Below are 23,481 nucleotides of genomic sequence, written 5' to 3'. Positions count from 1 at the left end.
CATGGTTTTAGTGGGCTCATGTAATCGTTATCCTACACGATAAAATCTAAGCTATTTTATAACACGATTTATTTTACTATTGAGAATATTTCTAAGCCGTTGACTCAACCGGAAACACCATAGTATTAACGTTACGGTCCCTCTGGCGGAACGTTTATAAATATTTCAATTTAAACAAGATTGTGTTGCATCAAATGTACGCCAAGTTAAGGAACAGCCCCGAGTGATTTATAAAATATCCTATTTTATTTCTTACATTGTTTTAATGTTTGCGAACGAGCAAGATTATCTTGAATTACTAAAATTCTTAATGGGGTTTGGCATAATTTAGCAAAATATATTTAGATAATCTCTAAAAGGAGTTGACTTCTGATATTTTTAATTTATACAGAAATAAAACGTGGGACTACGTTAAAAATATAATATATAAATGTTATTTAGGGAATTTAAAATGGGGTTTAATTATGTCTTCTGTCATAACAAAATGTACACAGCGGTGCTCGGAAATAATGTAAAATTAAAAATAAATGCAATCAGAATTAAGAATTGTGCAGAAAGTCATTTATTCAAAAGAATATATATACATTTCAGGCAACTCTAATGTGAGCATTTCATTTTAAAACATTTTTATTCATTTCATAGATAGTATAAAACTCTCAAGTCAAAAATAGTAGTCAACAAATGTCATTTTGGTCTATCACAATGATTTTGGGAATGGATGACTTCTGGTCAGTTTTTTTTCAGTCAGCTTGCAAGCAAAGAGTCACCAAACACGTTTCCATAAGACGTTTTGAGAAAATGAATATAGTTCTGCAGACTACGGTTTGTAGAGTCCGACTGCTCCAGTCTGTCCTTCATGTTCTGCAGCTGACTCTGGAAACGACGCTCCATCTGAAGGAAAACAGAAACAACACATGAGAACCAACAGTTTGTATGTTCAACGTGAAAATCCATGGACATCATGACGTACCTCCTCCTTGCTTCGCTGTAGCTGACCCTGCTCTGTTTTGGCTCGGCTCAGCTGGCTCTGCAGGTCCAAGGCTTTAGACTGAGACGCTCTCTCTTTGGCCAAAACCCTCTGCATGCTGGTGTCCACCTGCAGAAAGGAAAACATGTTGGGTTAAAGTTTTCCTCACAATGTTTACATGGACTGCTATATTCCAGTATTAACCCAAAAATTACACTCAGAATAGGTCACGTAAGCAGCATTTTCTGATAACCTTAGTTGAACAACATCACAGTCAGAATAAGCAAATTAATGATTATATTTAAAGGTGCAGTAGGTAAGACATATAAAACTAACTTTCTGTCATATTTGCTGAAACTGACCCTATGTTCCAGTAGAACTACATGAAGCAGGTCCTCTGGCACCACCTACAGCCTGGGAAAACCCTGACGAACTTCCGGAAAATTTGAGATTCGCTCAGCAAGTCCGTCCGGCCAAGAGCCCATTCAAGCCCATTTCCAATTTTTCCAAATCAAGGCACCAAACACAACCGGTGAGGCGGGCTTTACACCAATCACAACCGTTGAGGCGGGCTTTACACGATGACGATAGTGCAGCGACAGCGAGCAGCTTTTTGTTTACATAATGGCCACCGAAGCGCAGCAATCCGTCGATGCCGTTGTCGCTGCTACGTCACCCAGATCGTTGGTCTGATTGGTTGAAGGACTATCCAATTGCGCCCAGAGGCATTTGAGCGGTGTCCGTTGGCGACGTCCCTTTGGAAACGGGCTGTGAATGAACCTTGCCCAGACCCGCTCTCATTTACAACTGAGAAGGGTCTGGTGTCAACCAGGCTAACCACCTACAGCCTGTAGTGCAATTTGCAAAAATCCACAGCTCCCTGTTCATATGCACCAATCACGGCCGGGGGGAGGTGTCTAACTGCCAATCTCTGCTCATGCACACGCATTCATTCTCCCTTGTGGGGGGAGGGGCTTAGGAGACCGTTTTGGGCTTTAGCAGAAAGGGGGGAGGGACTGAGAAGTTGTCAATGTTCCAATTTTTTGGCTAAGTCCTGGATCTTCACAATCCTACCTATAGCAACTTTAAGTTTATAGATGTATATATTATGTATCATTCTTCTTTTAGATTCATTATTGAGGGGCACTGTATACATGTTTTTTTGGACTTCTGGGTTGGCGCTCAGAGCTGCATTTCTTGTATGAAAATTGCAAGAAAATGTTATTTAAAGAGTAAAAGAGAATGATAGATCCTGAGTTTTTCTGTCCAGCTCTTGGGGACTTGAGGAAACCCTTTCGGTTGTGCTGCTGCTTATTCCAACACCAGCTTGGATAGAATTAAATCAAATTATTGTAGTCCATCAAAACAATAGTTGAAGACCTTTTGTAGTATCACTAAAACTTTCATCAGTGCACTTTTGGTTCACAGCCTGCCTTGTCTTTGTCTGCAATATCAATATAAAATATAATATAAAATAGTTTTGCTTCCACAATACTCTCAGTAAATGGTCACAATTGAAGGCTTTATCTGCACTGGAAAAGCAGAAGCAGCATGGAGGTAAAGAAGCGGGTTGGTCAAATGGTCAGGGGGGACTCTAACAGGTGACAAGAGTCCAAACTTGTGTCAATAACCAAAATGCATTGCCACTCTGCGACTCTTTATTATATATTGAATTGAGATTAAAGTTGTTATGTGGTGTGCTGTTGTCTGTACACTGATGGACAGCTGACTATACAGTAGTTTCAGACCTGTCTGTGTGCGTCATCCAGAGTTTGTTGCAGCTGTCTGGACAGGACGCTGCACTCGCGGGTCTTCTCTTCCAGCTGCTGCTGAGTGCTGCGGATATTGGCGTCCTTTAAAGTGAGAGACTGAGACATCTCTTTGTTTTCGACCTTCACGTCCTCCAGCCTCCTGCAACAAGCAACACAGAAAAGCTACAGCTGCAGTTTTGGAACATGTATGGAAACCATTTCTGTGTTTTGTGTTGTCTGCAATTATTGTAGCTTCAAAATGTATTCCTTTATTTTTCAAAGATAGTTCTGTAAGTGTCTGTACCTCTCGAAGTTGTGAATCTTCTCTTTGAGAACGTTGTTTTCCTCCTGCAGCAGCAGGTTCCTCTGCTGGAACGTCTCCAGCTGAGTGCCTTGCTGTTCCACCTGTGAAGAAACACAATTAACTATCATGAGAGAAAACCACCTCCATGGGGGGGGTCCTGGTGGCCTATAGGGGTCTCCATCTCTGGCCATTTAAAGGTCCCATGGCATGAAAATTTCACTATGAGGTTTTTTAACATTAATATGAGTTCCTCCAGCCTGCCTATGGTCCCCCAGTGGCTAGAAATGGTGATAGGTGTAAACCGAGCCCTGGGTATCCTGCTCTGCCTTTGAGAAAATGAAAGCTCAGATGGGCCAATCTGGAATCTCCCCCCTTATGATGTCATAAGGAGGAAGGTTACCTCCCCTTTCTCTGCTTTGCCCGCCCGGAGAATTTGGCCCGCCCATGAGAGAAAGACATCATGGCTTTCAAACGAGCAAAGTGGCAGTTGGTCAAGGCCACACCCCCACTCTCCACCTTGCCCCCCCTCTCTCCTCCTCAATAGCATTTAAAGCTACAGACACAGAAATGGCACATCCTAAGGAAAGCTCATTGTGGGACTGGCTCTAGTGGCTGTAATTCTGCACCAAGGCTGAATTTCGAGAAAGATACTTCAGATACAGTATTAGGTGACCACTAAGGTCTATATAAAAGAGACTTCAGATACAGTATTAGGAGACCACTAAGGCCTATATAAAAGAGACTTCAGATACAGTATTAGGGGACCACTAAGGCCTATATAAAAGAGACTTCAGATACAGTATTAGGGGACCACTAAGGCCTATATAAAAGAGACTTCAGATACAGTATTAGGGGGACCACTAAGGTCTATATAAAAGAGACTTCAGATACAGTATTAGGGGACCACTAAGGCCTATATAAAAGAGACTTCAGATACAGTATTAGGGGGACCACTAAGGTCTATATAAAAGAGACTTCAGATACAGTATTAGGGGACCACTAAGGTCTATATAAAAGAGACTTCAGATACAGTATTAGGGGACCACTAAGGTCTATATAAAAGAGACTTCAGATACAGTATTAGGGGACCACTAAGGTCTATATAAAAAGAGACTTCAGATACAGTATTAGGGGACCACTAAGGCCTATATAAAGAGACTTCAGATACAGTATTAGGGGACCACTAAGGTCTATATAAAAGAGACTTCAGATACAGTATTAGGGGGACCACTAAGGCCTATATAAAAGAGACTTCAGATACAGTATTAGGGGACCACTAAGGCCTATATAAAAGAGACTTCAGATACAGTATTAGGGGGACCACTAAGGTCTATATAAAAGAGACTTCAGATACAGTATTAGGAGACCACTAAGGTCTATATAAAAGAGACTTCAGATACAGTATTAGGAGACCACTAAGGCCTATATAAAAGAGACTTCAGATACAGTATTAGGAGACCACTAAGGCCTATATAAAAGAGACTTCAGATACAGTATTAGGGGACCACTAAGGCCTATATAAAAGCATCCAAAGAGCACCATGTCATGGGACCTTTAATAGAAATGTCCCCAGTTCGAGTCCAACTGGGAACTAGGGGTGTGAATCTTCACTGGTGTCACGATTTGATTACGATTATCCTGTCAACGATTTGACTCGATTTGATATCACGAAGCGTGACCTCCTCAATATTATTATATATTGCTACACGTGGTTTTCATCAACAAATTCAAGCAGTCAGATATATATGAACTCCCCTTTTTATTGCATCTGCTCTTAAAAAAGACACTTTCTGAACGTAGCGGAGTCTGAACACAGCAGACAACAGACAAAAAAAGCAGCGACCGGAAAATCAACAAGTAACATCATTAGGCAATAATGGATTATGGTCTGTCACTGCAACGATGCAGAATCATCCAGGTCCGCATTGCGATGCATCGATTAATTAATTAACTAACACCCCTACCGGGAACCTTTCCATTTTCTGTCACCTCTATACAGTCTGCTTTGAAATAAAGACAAAATACCCCAAAACATAGAAAAAACAAGAAATCCTCTTCCATTGATTCTGCATTATTATATATAACCAAGGGGACAAAAAACTGACTAAGCACTTATTTTTTCCTATTACACACAATCTTTCTGTTTACTCATCAATGTGATAGATAGATAGATAGATAGATAGATAGATAGATAGATAGATAGATAGATAGATACAGTTGTGTTCAGAATAATAGCAGTGTGTTTAAAAAAGTGAATAATGCTCAAAATCCTTAGAATAGCTTTTAATTCCATAATATCAATGCATTGGGAACACTGCACATTCAATTCCAAATCAAAACATGACCAAAATTTGTGTTATACCTTTACAGAAAGTGAAGAAAAAGGAATATTAGGCTGTTCAAAAAAATAGCAGTATTTGCATTTTTCTTTACAAACTCAAACATTTACTGTACAAACTGAAAAATGTCTCCAGGGTTTGCTTTACTTTGAATAACTGCACTAATATTTAGTTACATAACCATTATTTCTGAGAACTGCTTCACATCTGTGTTGCATGGAGTCGACCAACTTCTGGCACCTGTGAACAGGTATTCCAGCCCAGGACGATTGAACTACATTCCACAATTCCTCTGCATTACTGGGTTTTGCCTCAGAAACAGCATTTTTGATGTCACCCCACAAGTTTTCTATGGGATTGAGGTCTGGGAATTGGGCTGGCCACTCCATAACATCAATCTTGTTCATCTGGAACCAAGACTTTGCTCGCTTACTGGTGTGTTTTGGGTCATTGTCTTGTTGAAAGACCCATTTCAAAGGCATTTCCTCTTCAGCATAAGGCAACATGACCTCTTCAAGTATTTTGATGTATTGAAACTGATCCATGATCCCTGGTATGCGATAAATAGGCCCAACACCACAGTATGAGAAACATCATGGGGGTCGTCGGACAAACTGTCTGTGGCCCCTAAACCCAAAAAGAACAATTTTGCTCTCATCAGTCCACAGAATGTTGCCCCATTTCTCCTTTGGCCAGTCAATGTGTCCTGTGGCAAATGTCTTTTTTTCAGCAATGGGACTTTGCGGGGGCTTCTAGCTGATAGCTTTGCTTCACATAGCCTTCTTCTGATTGTAACAGTACTCACAGGTAACTTTAAGTCTTCTTTGATTTTCCTGGAGCTGATCATTGGTTGAGCCTTTGCCATTTTGGCTATTCTTCGATCCATTCGAATGGTAGTTGACCGTTTTTTCCCACGTCGTTCAGGCTTTGGATGCCATTTCAAGGCATTTGAAATCATTTTGGCTGAGCAGTCTATAATTTTCTGCACTTCTTTATATGTTTTCCCCTCTCCAATCAACTTTTTAATCAAAGTCTGGTGTTCCTCAGAGCAATGTCTGGAACGACCCATTTTGTTGAGTATTTCAGTGTGAAATGCACTATAACCAGCATGCACAACATTTACTTCCTTCCTTCCTTATATATGGGCAATAATTGACACCCGTTTCTTCACAGAATCAATCACCTCACTAATTGAACACAACACTGCTATTATTTTGAACATGCCCCTTTCAATTACACAGAATGAGCAGCATGCATGTCATGACTGTTGGGTCTGTTGGTTTTCTATGACTCTACAACACTTACTAGTAAATTATTTGCCATGTAGAAATATCACATCTACCAAAAAAATTGATTTATGAGGTTAGTGATGTTGGACTGCTATTATTTTGAACACAACTGTATGTATATATATATTCACATTAAAAAACAAACAAATGAAAGCCTTTTCTCAAGTTGTGCTCCACTTGACTGTGTTTTGCTTCCTTCACTTGTTGATGTTTGAGCTTCACTCTGCATAATGATGTAAGTGCAGAGTTATTTTTGAAATCCATCCGCTAAAGAATGGAAGTTTCTTTGAGCTCACCTTAAATCTGACTTTTTAACACGTGTATATATCATCAGCGTTTATGACATCACAGCTACCTCGGAAGCTATTTGGAAGCCGATCGTAATACAGGATGCCACTTACACAAGTGTGATGTGGACACTTGATGCCTCCAGTGAGCATCAGCATAATTTCAGGGGATTTTGACGATTAGGCTCAATCATCAACCTCACACAAGAATGCCAATAAAAGGCAGACTGGGACAGTTTTTATTTAAAGGTCAGGAGCAAAGAAGGGAAATAGTTAACCTTTCCCAGCAGGAAGCCGACGAGGCTTGATAATGACATGAAAATAGGGAAAACTCGTCTGTGACGACGAGAAGGTTTTTTGTTTGTTGGTAAAGTGGGAATAATTGATCTGCCACTAGGTCAACAGTTTACCAAAACTCTGTCCAATCATCATGCTGGTCGTGAGTCATGGGATTTTTTACTCTGCTAAAGACATGCTTTATATACTAGAGAATTTTCCCGCTTCGGTCCCCTACAGGTTGGAAGCAGAATTGTCCATTACATTACATTAGGCAAGTTTGCCAGTAGAGCACTTTAAAACAAACAAACAAACAACTGAAATACAACAAAGCAAACCTTCATGATTGCACCTATTTTGTCCCTTTAACTATCAAAGCTATAACATATCTCACAGGCTGTATTACGGGTCCTTCACACCAAAAAAAGAGAGACGCCGCAGGGTGGTGCGGCAGGGGAGAGTGTTCTTATACCCCCCAAACAAAGCACAAGTATATTTTACAATTACTGTTTTCCGTCAGATGGTTATAGATTTTGACGTTTTCCGACCGCACTTGAATGCAGCTTTATTTCACAGGAGAGAGAGTAAAAAAAGAGACGAGCGAGACATAGCGAGTGCTTTGTTGTTGCAAAAAAACATTCAGCTGTTAGACAAACTCCTGGGAAGTTCAGTGCTTGTGTTTCGTTTTTTTACCCTCATAGTGTTTTAAAACTTTCTTGTGGCAGAGATAGAGGCAGTGATGTTTCCGGTTTCCTGTACGGGATTCTCGTCTGATCGCCCGTTACATGATTGGCCACCGTAGCGTGACGTGGGGTTGCGTTTCTCCAAAAGTTGAGTCGGTCTCAATTTCTTGTCGCAGGCCCGCTGCGTTTTTTTTGAGTGTCCCCCCCCTGCGGCATTCCCAGCCGCAGCCTAAACGCGCTACCCCCATTCAAAACGAATGGAAAGACCTACGTTTTTGCCGAACTGTCGGACGGCCGACGCAGGCAGTCTGAATGCAGCATTAAGTACCTTGTGTCTGACTTCAGAGAGGGCGGCGTTGTGCTCCATGTTCCTCCTCTCGTGGGCGTCGGCCTCCTGCTGGGCGTCTCTGAGCTGCTGCTCCGTCCTCCTCAGTCTGTCGGGCAGCGTCTCCAGCTCTCTGAGCCGGCCCAGAAGCTCCCTCCTCACCTGCTCCGTCTCCCTCTCCAGGCTCACCTTCACCTCCCGCGCCTCCTTCTGTGTCATCTCCAGCTTCAGGCAGCACTCTTCCGATTCCAGACGAACCTGCTGGACCTGCACAGAGAAGCAGGATGTCACGACTTCACAGTAAACTTCAACACTTTCTGGTATCTGAAGAGTTTCCATGAGATTAGATCGTATGTGTTCTTTATGTGATTGAGGTTAAAGGAACACGCCGACTTATTGGGACTTTAGCTTATTCACAGTATCCCCCAGAGTTAGATAAGTCCATACATACCCTTGCTTCTCAGAAGGCGAAGCACTGCTACTTCTGCTACTTTTAGTGCAACACCTGAAAAGCTCCGTTGCTACTCTCTGCTCTTCACCACGGGGCTTCTCTGGTGCTGCGAGCAAATCACTCCACCCAAGTAGCAGTGCTTCATCTTCTGAGAATATAGTTCCCAGTATGTATATGGTTAGAAGACGGCTGTGTCTCATGTGATCTTGTTATTTGTACACGCTGTGACTATACAAATCACAACATGTAAATAGGAACGTGTTGTTGTTATTTTGTCACTTATTGGGAGCAGTAGGCTAGATGGAGCCAGCTACCTCCAGGATCTATGCTAAGCTAGGCTAGCGGTGGGTGCGTCAGACAGAGTTACAACACGCACAGAGATGAGAAGGGTATGTATGGACTTATCTAACTCTGGGGGATATGGGGAATAAGCTAAAGTCCCAATAAGTCGGTGTGTTCCTTTAACATTTGTTGCAACAGAAAATGTGTCACAAGTATAATCAATTTCCAAACATCATACATCCACTTTGCAAGCACACAGTGGTGAAAGAGGTATTCAGATCCTTTACTTAAGTAAAGTTGTGAAAATACTCCACTTCAAGTAAAAGTCCTTCATTCAAAACCTTACTTAAGTAAAAGTATGTAAGTATTATCAGCTAAATGTACCTTCTTCTTGTATTTATCTATTAGGTTTTCGTGCTTTTTTAATGATGATTTCAGCCGACGGGCTTCAGACTGCAGACTGCAGAGCTTCTCTTCAGATGTTGTCAACTGACCCTAAATATGACAAAGAAATTGTGGAACAGTAGAAGAAGAAGTTGTCAAAAGGGAGAAAACACATTTTTACAATAGTTTAAGTGATGATGATTCAGAATTCATTTATTTATCATAATTTATAGATTTGAAGTACTCAAAACTGCGGTAGATCTTTCTGAAGGTACCGTGAGTCTTTGGTTGTCCAGCTTGATGGAGGCGTTCTCAGCGCTGAGACGATGGAGCTGATCCCTGAGCTGCTCCCTCTCCGTCAGACTCCTCTCCTCCGCTGCATGTTGCTGAGAGTTCAGCTCCGTCAGCTCACTGGGATGGAAGCACATACATGAAGCTTGTGTCAGGTTGTCATCGCAGTCCCCATAGTTATATATTTTCCAAATTCATAAAGAATATACCTTCATGTCACATTTTCAAGACTGTTTAACGGAAAACTGTTCAAATGTGATGACACTGAAAATGTGTTTTCTTTCAAAATCACAGTACATTTCCCACTACTGCACAGGGCTTGACGTTAAGCTTTTTTCTGCCACTTGCCCTTTGTCTGAGATGACTTGTCCGGAATGGAAAAAGTAGGCCTATTAAAAAATAAATACAATCAATAGGGATTTGGACAATTATTATAATTTATTAACGTTCAAAACATACAATTCACAGATAGCAATTACATTGCTGGACTGATTCTATAAAATAAATAACAAAGCCTTTTTTTCCAATTTTATTTTTGCTATCTTATTTCTTGTATTTTTGGTATGTGTGTGAGCGAGTATGTCCTTGTAACAGAGAAATCCATCCATCCATCCATCCATCCATCCATCCATCCATCCATCCATCCATCCATCCATCCATCCATCCAATTACACAAGTATGAACTTGTGAGGTTGCTGTACCTAGTACATTTTCCAACCAGCCACTGTCAGCTCAACAAGCAGCTATAGCTGATATAAACTCAGAAAATGTCAAAAAAGGAAATATTCTTCAGAATCAGACTTACCCATCGTACACCCATTTTCACACCCATACTGAGAAATACAGAGAGAGCTGTGTGGAGCTGATAGTCTTAATTAGCTTTGTAGCAACTCATGTGGCAATGGCTTGAATGTAATGGACGTTCGTTAATATGAAAAAGTTACGCACTAAAGCTTTAAGAAGAAAAAAATTAATAAATTATTGCATGCATTTTCTCCCAACTCGATAATAAACTGGTGCAGAGGCAGCATTATATTTGATTTTTCTCACGTCATAATTTTGTATAAAAACAAAATCTAAATGATATGAAAAAGCCTCCAAAAATCAATTCAATGTGTTTTGGGCCTAACTGCGGTGCACCTCATGATGTTTTACAGAAATTAAGTGGGTTCTCACATGTACTCACAGTTTGAGAGCAGAAATGTCCTCTTGCAGCTGCGCTTTAGCGCCTGCCTCTTTAGAGTGGCGGAAGCACCAGTCACTGGATGTGGACAGAGCTTGAGCCAACTGGGATTCCTTGAACAAAATAACACGTTGTCTAGTCATTATTTAGCCTTTTCAAGTTATTTCACACCTGGAACACACTTAGAATTTATGAAATGTTGCTGAGACTCCTGACAAAAGCAGGTATGACTTGCAAGAAAAGATTCACAGGACGGTCAAACACAACAAGTGAGAAAAAGCATTTAAAGTGAAGATAGGCTACAGCAGCCTGCCCTCGCCTTAGAATTTGGTGTTTGTGTGTTTCACTGGAATATTGCTACTGAACCAAGAGGCTGGCTGAACTTGCTTTGAACTTGATTTGCATAAAAGCTTTTGATCAGACAAGACACCGCCACCAGTGAGAAAACTCATTTATATGCAGGATACAGAACAGAACAGAAACCACTGTGGATCATCCTAAGGAACTGGGACTTTGTAGAAAGACATGTTGCTTTGTGCACCACTAACTTATAGGACTCATCTCTGCCCACCACTCTGATGTTCTGTGTTTTTCAGACATTGTGGTGTGGCTCTGTGATACCTCGGAATACTGACCTTCTCCTGCAGTTTTGCCGCGAGCTGCCTGGCGGACTCTTCGGCTCGCTCGGCCTGCTGGGTAAGCAGGGCCAGGGCCTCCTGGTCTTTCCGCCCCTGCTCCTCCTCCTCTTCCTCCCTCCGCTGCCTCAGAGTCTGCAGCTCCTTCTGTAGAGCCTGCAGCTCCTGCTGCTGCTGCTCGTGGCTCTGCTGCATCTTCTGCTCCACACACACACACACACACACACACACACACACACACACACACACACACACACACACACACACACACACACACACACACACACACACACACACACACACACACATCCAGTTTCAGTGGTGGAATGTAACTAAATACATTTACTCAAGTACTGTACTTTAGCACAGATTTTAGGTACTTGTACTTGAGTATTTTCTTTAATGCCACTTTCTCGTTCTGCTCTGCGTCATTTCAGAGGGAAATATTGGAATTTTTACTTCACTAATTACTTACTTACAGCTTAAGTTACTTTACAAGGAGGAAATCCAGTGGCGCTGTGTCTGTCTGTCGGAACAGCTATAGGTACTTATACTTTTTATTGTGTTGTATTTTAATGCATTGTAATGTATTATTAGTAGTGTTTTATGTTGTACCTGTATTTAAGTACCTGGCTGCGAAGACACCTTAATTTCCCCACGGGGATAAATAAAGTTAACTAACTACAAATTAAGATTTTTGCACAAAAAACATATAGAGCTTCTAAAATTTGACTCTAGGTCATCAGAGTCATGTCTTCTGCAAATCTGCGCTACTAAGACTAAGGGAATGAGTGTTTTCTAATTAGAGCAGAGAAATATGACCAAAGTATAAAATCATCATCAAATAGAAAATATCATTACGGTATCATTAAGCTGGATACTGATTTATTGACACTGACTGGTCATGTAGACAGCAAAAGAACAACGTTTTTATCCTTCAGAATTAGGGCTGGGCGATATGGAGAAAATCAGATATCGCGATATTCTTGTCCTAATACCTCAATGTCGACATTGTGGCGATATTATAGGGTTGACAATTGGTGCTTTAAAAAAATATCTTCACAATGAGATTTAAGATAAATAATCTTCAGTAATGTAGATATAATGACTAAGTGGGGAAAGGTAAAAATAATAGAAGAGCTAGAAACAGTCTGGTAAGTTCAGAAAAGTACATCACTTTATTGTAATGCAGCCTTTAAAACCAGGAAAAGACAACACTTAAGCCATTCACGATATTACGATTTTCAAAATCTAAGACGATATCTAGTCTCATATCACGATATCGATATAATATCAATATATTGCCCAGCCCTACTCAGAATTGTCAGTGTGTGTTGGACCGATGAAAACAACTGCTCCACATATGACAGTTCAAGTGTGTGTTTTATCTTCACAGACCTGAATCTGAGCAGCCAGGTGGACCTTTTCAGCTTCTGCTCTGTTCAACTCAGATTCCAGATGGCCGTGGGTCGACTGCAGGACTCTTGAAAGCTCCTCCGTCGTCTTCGCGTTGCCCTGCCATGACAGAGAGAAGCAGAGGGTGAGGGCGAGTTTCTGTTTGTGAACACATGAACCGTAAAAAAAAGGTGTGTAAAAGATACCAACCTTTTTCTACCGAGCTATGACAGAATACTGTACTTTTTCGTGAACCAGCACAAATCTAATGGTAAGTTTCAAACCTTTTCGAGGTCCAAACGCTCAGCAAGCTTAGACGCCTCTTTCTCCTTGTTGGCGAGTTTGGCCATTAGTCGCTGTAAGAGAAGAAGAAACATCTCCTCAGCTGTCTGGTGGCTGATGATAACGTACAGCACTGCATATGACCGGGTGATCATTACTCACAATGTTCTCTGCTTCACTGTCAGTCAATCTCTTCTTTAAGGCATCTTTCTGTTCTGACCACACCAATGATTCTCTCTGTAGATACAACAACACACAGCATGCAAATCATAGTCAGAAGAGAATTATTGACATTTGACTCTCCTTGAATTTTTCTTCTACTTCCTGTACCTCATATTCACTCCGCTCTCTGAGGAGCTCTCGAAGGCTGCGATTCGTGTTGTCAAACATCTCGATCTTCTCTAGCAACAACTCCTGCTGCCGTCCCAGTGAAGCTGTGTGTAATTTCGATAGCCGCTTGTCCTAAAAAGTAAAATAAATGAACAAATAGAAACACGATCATGTACAGCAACATGAGTCCTCCCCCATTCATTCCATTCTCCCTTCATCTAGCCTTCTAGATTTACCTTAGCGAGGCTGTCGACAGCTTCCTTCAGAGCTGTCAGCTGATTAGTTACTGCTACGCCGTCGATTTCTGCTTCTACAAGCGCCCTCAGGAGCACGTCTGTCTCTCTGTGTTGACCGCTAGAATCCGACCTGTAAACAGGGGGGGGAAATTGAACTGAAATAAGATAAGCCTTTATGGATCCCCAGAGAGGAAATTCAGTTGTTGTGCAGATAAATAGGGAAGTCAAAAAATAAAATATTAGTAGGAGGTATAAAAAACTAGAATAACAATAGAAGTAAAAAATAGAAACTATAGAAGATCGATTACAGACAAAGTTGTGAGGTAAAGTAATGTAAACAGGGTACCCAGAATAATATATAATGTGATCATAGGCCTGCATTTTATTTTGTGAGGTTAAGGTGCAGCAGAAAGGCATCTCATCCATAAAAAAGTTGCCATTTCGTCAGCATTTATGACGATGAGTGTAAACCCACTGTAACTTGTTAAATTTTCAAAATTTGACTGTAGTTTTTTTTTGGGGGGTCTTTTTTTGCCAACTGTCACAACACAAGTCTGCGTTTATGCCTCATCTCACTGCAGACCTCTCCTTGTATGATGTAAAATGTCAGAGAAAAATGGCGACCCGGGAGAGAAGGGGGACTGACAACAACAAAACTGTCTGCTGCTAAAAGTATCTGGAAGGAATGTCTCATTGTCTACATTTGGACAGTTATAGTATCCACCAAAAGAAGATACATCATCGCACAATGTCCCCAGAAATGAAAAGTACCCAACTTTAATTTGTTTTGAACACAATTAAAGGGGGGTTTGAATTTGAGACATTCGTACAAAGCTTTGTTATTTTCCAGCTGCTGAAGAGGCTCTCACTTTTTTAAATGACGAATGCTCTCTTGCTCTCTGAGGAGGAAACTGAGGTTTTTGGATACTGCAGTGAGCTCTTCTTCCTGCTCCTCTTCATCACGCTGTTGTCCGAATCCCCTTTCTGATCGGTGCTCCAGTCTGCTTCTCTGAACATAAGACACAAACACACACACACATTTACTACAGGGCTGTACAACAAACAATAAATATCTGTAATATCTACAATCAAACCAGGCGCTGAAAATATTTTTCTTTAAACGGAAAAGATATTCAAGCTCCAAAGTGTTTAAAGTATTCCGGTGCTGCCTTATTTCCTGCTACATGTCAGTGAATATCTTCCATTGTATCCAATCTGAGCAAATTCAGAGTTTCATGTTTGAAACATGTTTATGTGCTTATTATTTCCAAAATTATACAACTAAAGCACTGCAACAGCATTCACTGCCTGAGGTATCCATCATCAGTCTGCCTATCTTGGCTTCTCACAGGGGTCACATTTCTACTCTGCATGTTGCCGTTTCAAATGAATAATCGCACAAAAAGTTAAAAGCAGTTATGACAGCTTTGAATGAACAGCAGCTAACTTCAGTCCTTAGTAAACAAGTCATGAGAATAGAGTATTACTTCTTAATCGGGTTTGTTTAAATTCAGTTTGGATTTCAGTGCAAACCTGTCTGTCCTGTTGGGGGACAGACAGGTTTGCACTGTTTGCAAATGTATTCATTTGCCAGCATGTTATTTATTATGTTGGCTCTGGTTGAAAGCATTGCAGTGAGAAATAAACACTATAAAAAAGACATGAAACTTGTGTGAGCCCACATCTCTTCTGCAGGACAGCCTTCCTGGAGGAATCCACGGCGTCCGGACCTTTGGCCTCCCTCCATTTCCCCTCATCTGGGCATCTTTTGCCCTATTCTGCAGAAAGAAACGAGATGCCATTCCACAAGTAAAACACGCTAAGATTTTACAACAAACTGATAATATTTAAAAACTAATAATTGTGTCTATTTAATTGTAAACTCTTTAAAAGGTATGTTAAAGAACAGGTGATGAAGTTCAAGTGGTGGAAAGTAACCGAGTATATTTAAGTTACAAGTACTGTACTTAAGTAAAATTTGTAGGTACTTTACTGGAGTATTTCAATTTTCTGCTACTTTATACTTCTACTCCACTACATCTCAAAAGGGAAATATTGTACTTTTTACTCCACTACATTTATTTGACAACTTTAATTACTTCAGATTAATAATACAAAATGTAATAAACAAATGAATCATGATGTAATATATTAAGGTAAGACTTTTTTGATTCCTGGGAGGAATTCACAATCTACCCAGCAGTATAAAAAGTAATATCATTTTTACCAGCTGCAACATTAAAGTGATGAACACATTAATCCATCAATAGTATATAGGCCTACATTAGTCTGAAATGGGCCATTCTGCACATGAGTACTTTTTTACTTTTGATACTTTAAGTAGGCCTATCTCATGATGCCAATACTTTAGTAGTCCTACTGTAGTAAAAATTTGAAGGCAGGACTTGTACTTGTAACAGAGTATGTTTACACTGTGGTATTGCTTACTTTTACTTGAGTACACAAACTGAGTACTTCCTCCACCACTGTGAATTTCACATGTAAGCTATAAAATAATGCACTAGCTATGCATTTGGGATATTCAAACTTGGATCCTAATGCATATAGCAGCGTTCAAAGAGTATTCTATGTAAACGTAAACTGTACAGTTTCATAAACCAGTAAAATAACCTGTGGGGTCTGGCTGGGACTCCTCCTCATATGAACATGTACAGGTGTGGTCTCCGGTACATGGACGTGGACCGGTGGCGGCGATGAATCCCGGGTTTTCATTCTTTCGAGACGTTACACACAACATTCAGACTGCGTTTGGGATCAACTAAGACCCAAACAAACTAACATTTAAAAAGCTAAAAGGTAGTTTATTATTACCGTGCTAGTTAGCTTCATGTTTTCAAGATAAATCTCGACGTTTGTCTCAGGTTTTTTTTGTGGAGAGGACGGTTGTTTGGATCGACAAACAGCCGCTCTGATTGGCTTGTTGGTAATATCTCGTTCTGTGATTGGTGGAAGCATGTTTACGATAAGCGTTGTCCGTGGTAACCACTGAAAGTAACGGATGATGTTTAAACTGTTAAAACACATCTCCCTATAAACTATTATCTAATATTTTATTCAACGATCTGTTTTTGTCTTACTCTCACTCTTTCTTATAAAATATATATAAAAAAATATTCCAAAGAGCTTGACATACAATCCAAAATGGTGGTGGCTAAAACAAAAATCCCAGGATGGCGAAAGAGGCATGACCCGCCCTTTTGTCCCTCTGAATGGCTAGAACTCGCTGACTGTAAGCCAATCAGAGGTAGAGTAAGGTAAAGTCGGGCGGGACATGCCTTCGCCATCCTGAGAAACATTACTATCGTACAGTACAGTTTAAATGTAGCTAGTATTCAACTGAAATTGCTTTATATTAAATTGAAAAATAGTTATGTGGCTGTAAAGAGAAATGTTCGCAGTAGAGCAATGAAACAGTTGACGTAGGACATGGTTGAGATGAATGCATTTCCGGTTTCTTTCTTTGGCACTTCCGTCCATTTGTTAAAAACGAAAAACAAACTAACGCTCACTTTATTAGCTATTCGCTTCTTAAGTGCACTAATCACAATATAGAAGTATACATGTACACTAAAAGTTAGTGCTTTCGGGTTAACATTCTTAAGTGATTAATCAGATGTACTGTCGATTAGTATTTGATAAAACGACACCCATCGATATTAGCTCACCGCAGCTAAAAACAGCTAGCTAGGAGTTTCAGCTAAGCTAGTTTGTAATTAGCCTTCCATGTGCGTGAGAGGCAGCAATGGTGTACAAGCGGGGCTTGAGGCTGTTGACAAAGCAGCTGGATATGTTAATAATCCCGTATATTTCATCTGTACTGTTGTTTTATCCAACTGCATACCAGCCCGGTGAGGCGTGTGCTGCGAAGGAGGGGGGAACCAGCAGCGCCGTCACCCTGCTGTTGTGCAGGGCGTGCGGACATGAGCTGGCGGTCGGGGCGGACATCCACTTCGTTCCCAGTCGACTGGCGCTCTCCAGCCGCAACGACACATTCATAGGGGGCCGAAGGGTTAACATCCAGCTTTTCGAAAACCCCCACGGAAACCAGTTTGAGGTGATTACGTTCAGAAAAGCAGAAGTTACCCAACACTGGCCGGCAGATAAACACTTCTCCTGGTTCCCGGGTTTCTCATGGACGGTGGCCACCTGTCCTCGGTGTAAAACTCATTTAGGTGGGTACGAACCCGTCATGGTGCAAAAATGCAGTATACATCGACAAAATAAACTGAAAAAGAGTTCTCTATTACTGGGGAGCATGGTTGTATACTGTGAGATGAGACAGACAACTTTTACCACCAAGATAAACCTTATGTAAAAGGTTACAAGATTATGCCCGTTTCGCTTACTTTTGTCATCACGTACTCATACCGTCGGTAAATCATGTGGTAATTAAACTGAGACACTTTGAAAGATTGTTGAATTGTACTTATATTTACGCCACATCATTTATATCATTTAAGATGAGTCTATTATGGAGTACATTTATAAAATCAAGCCAAAAAAAGTTATGGAGATATTCTTATTGAATTATTTGATACATATGCTATGATCTGTAACAATCGATATGTTGTTAATTATTGAACAAGTAACAACTTAATTAAATAAGTATATATTAAATATACTTCTTAAATACATGCGTTAGTTTTTAAAATGTGTTATAATCAAGACTTCGACATAAGACTGTCTGAATGATGGAGCAAATCATTTAGGGAAAAAATAGTTTAAAATAATGAACATGTTGCATACTCAAGTAATGCAGAGAAATGTCTAACTTGTATCGGCGCTACACTTGTCGGAACTCGTTATGGTAAATCGTAATTATGGAGCATGTAATAACTTGTAAAATATTAAGTTATATCTTTAGGAATACACACTTACAAATGCTAAAATATACTTCTGCCATCATTTGTTATGATCCTGATTTGGGAGCAAGTTCTCAGTTAAAATCTCAAAGAAAGTTACTCACATTTAGGCTATCTCAAGCTATGCTGATGTAGACTTCCCACGTTTGAATCCATGTCATATAGCGTGATGCCCATTTATAAACATCTTAAGTCACCATTTGGGTTTCAGGTAACTGATTTTCTCCCCCCCTTCTCACTCCAGGTTGGGCCTTCCAGCCCAGTGACTGGCCAGACACGGTCACAAAAACCAAATTTGAGGAGTCAGAGCACACCTTCCTGGCTTTAATCACCCATCGTCTATTAAGAGAAGACTTTGCCTCGAGCCTGCTAATGACTCCAAAATCCTTCATGAGCTGATCCACTCAACAATTAACCCAGGTGCCTTGGTTGCTACCCAATTCTATTTTTTAAATAAATTCTATGCACCCACATGTAAACACAGTAAAGTTTTATTTTTAACAAAGCAAGTTTAAACCTCAAATTTTAAACAGTTTATTTTCTCCGCAGCAGTAAAGATAAAAGGTGATTAAATGCAACTTCTATGAGATAACAGGTATTTTTATTTTACCTATGAAGTAGTGGGGGCCAACATTTACAAGCTTTTTTTTCCATTTTGTTCTTTATTAAAAATGTCATTTCAAATCTCATGGATATCTGTAAAACAATACAATGAAAAAAAAAAAAGTCCCATAGAAATGGTGTCAAAATAACCACTCTCCCCAATAACCAACATACTCCCGGCCCTCCCCCTAAACATTACAAGTCAAAGGAATGAGCTGGTACTCGTTAAGCACATAGGGGGAAAATAACAGTTTTTTTTTCTCCAAGGGATCAACACCCCAACTGAAAATGGAGGGAAAATTGAGGTCAACTAGCGCTGGGTCACTACACCATGGCTTTAAGTCAATTTATCACACAACCGTTAACAGGAGGAATTCTGTGCGTGTTGTCTTTAATTTCTACTCAGGATGCCGTGCTGATTCTATTTTTATACTTTTATTATTATTTTTGAGATGACTTTGGGGATGGTACTCACAATTCAGGGCAAAGTGCCATTGGCCTTAGATGAGTCAAAGGAGAACATAACATAACATGGCACCAACAAGGTGAAGAGGCTTCAGAATGGAAAATGAAGCACACAGATTTATAAAATAAAAAAGTAAAAAAACAAAAACAAATTAAAACCTTTGCTCCCGAAAGTGAGTGGAAAAACCAAACAGGGAATAGAAGGTTGAGGGTCTGGGTAGATGTTATTTCTTAGTCGTCTTCTCCCTCATCATCCTGAAAGAACAAGATATCAGAAAGTCAGTGACTGTTGAAAACAAAACTACCTTTAACAACACCCGTTTGACTTCACTATCACTTTACCTCTCCATCTTCTCCATCGTCCTCTTCATCATCCTCTCCATCTTCATCTCCCTCTTCATCTATGTCCTCCAGACCTTCTTCGTCCTCTTCATCATCCTCACCTTCACCCTCTTCGTCATCCATGTCAGGGACCTAGAGATAATCACTTTTAGCACTTGTTTGTCTGTCTATTACCAGACGAAATAGGAGGAGGGAATAGATTGGATCATATATGGAACAACCACAAAGAAACTTAAAATAAACCATACAGCTAAAAGATGGCTACTTATTATGGAAACTGGCAGCTAAGGATACATTAACCTGGTCGTAACATACCAGGTAGTACTGCAGGGGGTTTGGCCAGATGTCGTCCTTGATGACCTCCCCGAGCTCATCAGCGCCGGCGTCAGCATGATCAGTGAACCAAGTGAAGAAGCTCTCTGGCTCTTCATGTTGCCTCTTCCTTCCGGCCTTGTTCTGTGTCTGGCTGGAGCGCTTGGTCAGGTCCTACAAACACATGAAGAAAAATAAGATGTCCAACTGTTGAAAGTTCTATGTGCAAGCTCTTGAGTTAGAGCAGGTCATGTTGCTTTATATATAATAAAAATAAAAAAATAAATAAAAAAAAAAACACACTTTGTTTAAAAACCTTAAAACTGGTATAGAAGCGCAGGAAAAGAAATCTCCGGGCCCCATTGTAACTCAGTATATTAATAAAAAATCTGCTAAAATGTCAAGTTGGGAAGAAAAAAAACCTGACCCTGAATGAGGATAAGAATGCTACTCAACTGGTTGCAGGTACAAAGAAGCATCAAGTTTAACTACTCCTCTAGCTTACTTTGCTGACGAGCAAACTCAGACGTACCTTTCCTGATTTCCATTTAATTTCTGTCGACTTTGAAGATGGGTCTCCGCTCTCATTCAAATGGAACTCTTTGGAAAGTACTTTGTTTTCGAAGTACGGATTTTCGTCGAAATACTAGAAGACAAAAAAAAAAAAGTAAGAACATAAACTTAAACCTCCATGTTTTGTGTGTGTATATGTGGGCATCATCACAATACTTACAAAATCTATTCTGTAGCCTGACTTGATGTCTTCAAACTCTGTCACCTCCACTCGGCTCAGGTAATGAAGTGCTTCTTCATCTTCCTCTCCCAGTAGGGCAGATACTGTGGGGGGGAAACAGATCATACACACCAGACTTTGAGTCACTGTCCAAATCCTAATTATTTTCGTAATAAAAACCTCATGTTTAATTGCTCACCTTGTGGATGGTTGACAAACGTGGTGACCCAGAAGTTGGGGATTTTGGCGATCAGTTCTGACCTCTTCTGAAAGAATGGCTGACGGAGTTTGTTGTATTTCTGTTCTACTTTGAGGATCTCCTCACTGGCTTGCTCGTTCAACCTGAAGGGAAAAAATAAATAAATCAAACACCAAATTAAAAAACAGTTGATTGTCCATGCAGGAAATGATAATTCTCATTCGTTATGGATTTCAGTTGTTCAATTATAATTTATTTAGGCGTAGGGACTTAATAAATTGCACCATGGAGAGCTGAGATTCTGCAGTTTTTTATGCCAACCACAGGTTACATTATCTGATTTCACTAGTTGCTTCCTCTGTATTAAAAGATGTACTAATCACCTCTTTTCAGTCTACTACTGCAAAAAAAAACCTCAGCCTATAATTATAATTTGACCTTTTTTTTTTTTTAAATTACCTGTCAATTTCATTTTGAACTTCATCAATGTGTTCAATAGCTTCTTGCTGCTCTTTCTCTGTGGGGGAAAAAAAGAGGACAGTGTTACAAAGTATGCAGAATTTATAACAACATTCAGGACTGGGACCAAAAAAACAAGACATTGATATTATTACTAAACGTGTATTAGCTAACTAATGCATGCAAAATAGACATTTAAACTAATAATAAACTCAACTTGCCATGATTGTGAGTTGCTGTTTAGACCTACAGTTACATTTGCTGTACTTTCTAAAACTACTGAAGTCAAAGCAAGGGGTGTTTTGCCAATTCCCATAGTTTCAATGATTACAATATTTAATACATCTCCTAAATTACAGCAGGTTTTAGATTCCAGATTGGTGAGATATCACTTTTTCACTTACATATTGCAATTTTAAATGTGTGTCTATTTGTAACTCGTAGTCCATTTTAAAAATGTTGTGGTCTGCTATTCTAACAGCAACATTTTAGTCCATTTAAGATGTGGTCTATTTAGCATTGGCATCATATTGTAAACAGCAAAGAAAGTGTTTTAATGACAATTGTCTTTATAAACCGTAACGATGCTGAAAGGTCAATAAACGTATAAAACTAATAATTGATCGTTACTTCGCGGTAAATCACGGTAGTTGACAGATTATCTGGCAGATTAAAAACCGGGCTCCACCGGAGGTTAAGGTAATATGAGCGGCCAATAGCTACAGCTCTAGTGGCTCAGACACTCACCGTTTCCTGCCGGCTGCTACTGACAAGGCCGCGTGGTTTAAATGTGGGACATCCGAGTGCACACACAGAGCCGCGATAACGTGAGAGACAGAGGTAGGACAGATGCAAGAACAGACCCCCCTTACTGTCAAACCGTTACTTATACGGCGGAGTTATGTATCCAGCTGTCTAATAATTACCTAGTTTAACTGATTGAAGGAACGGTGGATTTAAATGTATTTGACGAGAAACCAAACATAACGTCGTCAGCTAGCGTTAGGTAACATTACAACAACAACACAAGCTGGCTAACTGCTGATGCACAAATGAAATGACCAACTTATCCGGTTATTAAACACCATACTAGCAGTGTACAAATGGATTGGTCAATTTGAGGTGATTCTACAACATCACACAGAACAATGATCCTCCAGCATGGAATTTGGCCACTGAGTCAGTAGCCAACGACACAACTGGCCACGCTGATTATGCTAAAGCTAACATGGCCTCTAAGCAGCACCGGTCTGAGCTGAACAACAGGCAGAGGAGCAGCGGCATGCTAATAAATGCGTTAGCTGGTGAGCTAGCTCCCGTTATCGAAATGTGAACACACGCACCAACACAAAGAAGAACCCGGGGCAAAAATCAAAACAATACACACAGTAATTATTAACAATATTTCCCTCAGTGGCAATGCAAATTATGTTAGAAGAAGAAAGTGAAAATGGCGGTGAACAGGAGGCCGCCATTCCCTCTTACCGGAGGTTTCGTCCGCTCCGTCATGGTTCGAGTTCAGCTCCTTTTTACTCACTTTTGCCGCCGAGGCCGACATGTTTTCGCAAGCTGGGGTAACTTACACACGTCTGAGAAAATAACTGGTAGCTTTGAAATCTGGTTTCTCCTTGAACAGGAGAATTAAAGTTCAGCGTGCAGAAGCCAACAACGTGCTGCTGTCCGCACAATGTAGCTGCCGATGAGCGAGGAAGTCACAGCAACCGCCGCTCACGCGCTCCTTTCAATACGAACGCGCCTCGCCGAATGGAGAAGAGGCGAGCTCCGCCTCTCAAAG

At 40.4% G+C, this 23,481-nt stretch overlaps 3 protein-coding genes across 4 annotated transcripts; 1 reads left to right on the top strand and 2 right to left on the bottom strand.

Annotated features, from left to right (window-relative positions):
- Nucleotides 1-544: 544 nt before the first annotated feature.
- LOC144518647 (outer dense fiber protein 2-like) lies at nucleotides 545-16,940 on the bottom strand. Of its 2 annotated transcripts, none has more exons than XM_078251464.1 (17): nucleotides 16,322-16,940; nucleotides 15,373-15,468; nucleotides 14,560-14,699; nucleotides 13,691-13,820; nucleotides 13,455-13,586; nucleotides 13,287-13,361; nucleotides 13,127-13,198; nucleotides 12,846-13,001; nucleotides 11,448-11,645; nucleotides 10,816-10,925; nucleotides 9,614-9,749; nucleotides 9,339-9,449; nucleotides 8,225-8,488; nucleotides 3,023-3,123; nucleotides 2,716-2,878; nucleotides 971-1,096; nucleotides 545-891 (listed from the first exon to the last, which is right to left on the bottom strand). In XM_078251464.1, the coding sequence occupies exons 1-17, from the start codon at nucleotides 16,421-16,423 to the stop codon at nucleotides 745-747; spliced, it is 2,259 nt and encodes a 752-aa protein (XP_078107590.1). In that variant the 5' UTR covers nucleotides 16,424-16,940; the 3' UTR covers nucleotides 545-744. The 2 variants fall into 2 exon arrangements, with proteins under 2 accessions (XP_078107590.1, XP_078107592.1); XM_078251466.1 differs by having other exon boundaries at nucleotides 12,846-12,962.
- A 406-nt stretch (nucleotides 16,941-17,346) lies between these two features.
- Nucleotides 17,347-19,465, top strand: LOC144518650 (protein cereblon). The gene is made up of 2 exons (XM_078251470.1): nucleotides 17,347-17,883; nucleotides 18,818-19,465. The coding sequence occupies exons 1-2, from the start codon at nucleotides 17,454-17,456 to the stop codon at nucleotides 18,970-18,972; spliced, it is 585 nt and encodes a 194-aa protein (XP_078107596.1). The 5' UTR covers nucleotides 17,347-17,453; the 3' UTR covers nucleotides 18,973-19,465.
- A 130-nt stretch (nucleotides 19,466-19,595) lies between these two features.
- Nucleotides 19,596-23,390, bottom strand: seta (SET nuclear proto-oncogene a). The gene is made up of 8 exons (XM_078251467.1): nucleotides 23,172-23,390; nucleotides 21,687-21,744; nucleotides 21,228-21,370; nucleotides 21,029-21,132; nucleotides 20,828-20,941; nucleotides 20,299-20,469; nucleotides 19,984-20,115; nucleotides 19,596-19,896 (listed from the first exon to the last, which is right to left on the bottom strand). The coding sequence occupies exons 1-8, from the start codon at nucleotides 23,242-23,244 to the stop codon at nucleotides 19,873-19,875; spliced, it is 819 nt and encodes a 272-aa protein (XP_078107593.1). The 5' UTR covers nucleotides 23,245-23,390; the 3' UTR covers nucleotides 19,596-19,872.
- Between the last annotated feature and the right edge of the window lie 91 nt (nucleotides 23,391-23,481).

Source organism: Sander vitreus, chromosome 5 (genome assembly GCF_031162955.1).
Source record: "Sander vitreus isolate 19-12246 chromosome 5, sanVit1, whole genome shotgun sequence".
Classification (NCBI taxonomy): Eukaryota; Metazoa; Chordata; class Actinopteri; order Perciformes; family Percidae; genus Sander; species Sander vitreus.
The sequence above is the reverse complement of the archived record's forward strand: the minus strand, read 5'-3'. Positions and strand labels throughout refer to the sequence as shown.

Coding starts and splice junctions, on each gene's coding strand:
- LOC144518647 (XM_078251464.1), bottom strand. CDS start 16,423: ATGAAAACCCGGGATTCATCGCCGCCACCGGTCCACGTCCATGTACCG. Junction 14,700..15,372: donor GGCTGTCCTGCAGAAGAGAT/GTGGGCTCACAC, acceptor TCTTATGTTCAG/AGAAGCAGACTGGAGCACCG. Junction 13,587..13,690: donor CTGTCGACAGCCTCGCTAAG/GTAAATCTAGAA, acceptor TTTACTTTTTAG/GACAAGCGGCTATCGAAATT.
- seta (XM_078251467.1), bottom strand. CDS start 23,244: ATGTCGGCCTCGGCGGCAAAAGTGAGTAAAAAGGAGCTGAACTCGAAC. Junction 20,470..20,827: donor TTAAATGGAAATCAGGAAAG/GTACGTCTGAGT, acceptor ATGTGTTTGTAG/GACCTGACCAAGCGCTCCAG. Junction 19,897..19,983: donor ACGATGGAGAAGATGGAGAG/GTAAAGTGATAG, acceptor TTGTTCTTTCAG/GATGATGAGGGAGAAGACGA.
- LOC144518650 (XM_078251470.1), top strand. CDS start 17,454: ATGGTGTACAAGCGGGGCTTGAGGCTGTTGACAAAGCAGCTGGATATG. Junction 17,884..18,817: donor TCGGTGTAAAACTCATTTAG/GTGGGTACGAAC, acceptor TTCTCACTCCAG/GTTGGGCCTTCCAGCCCAGT.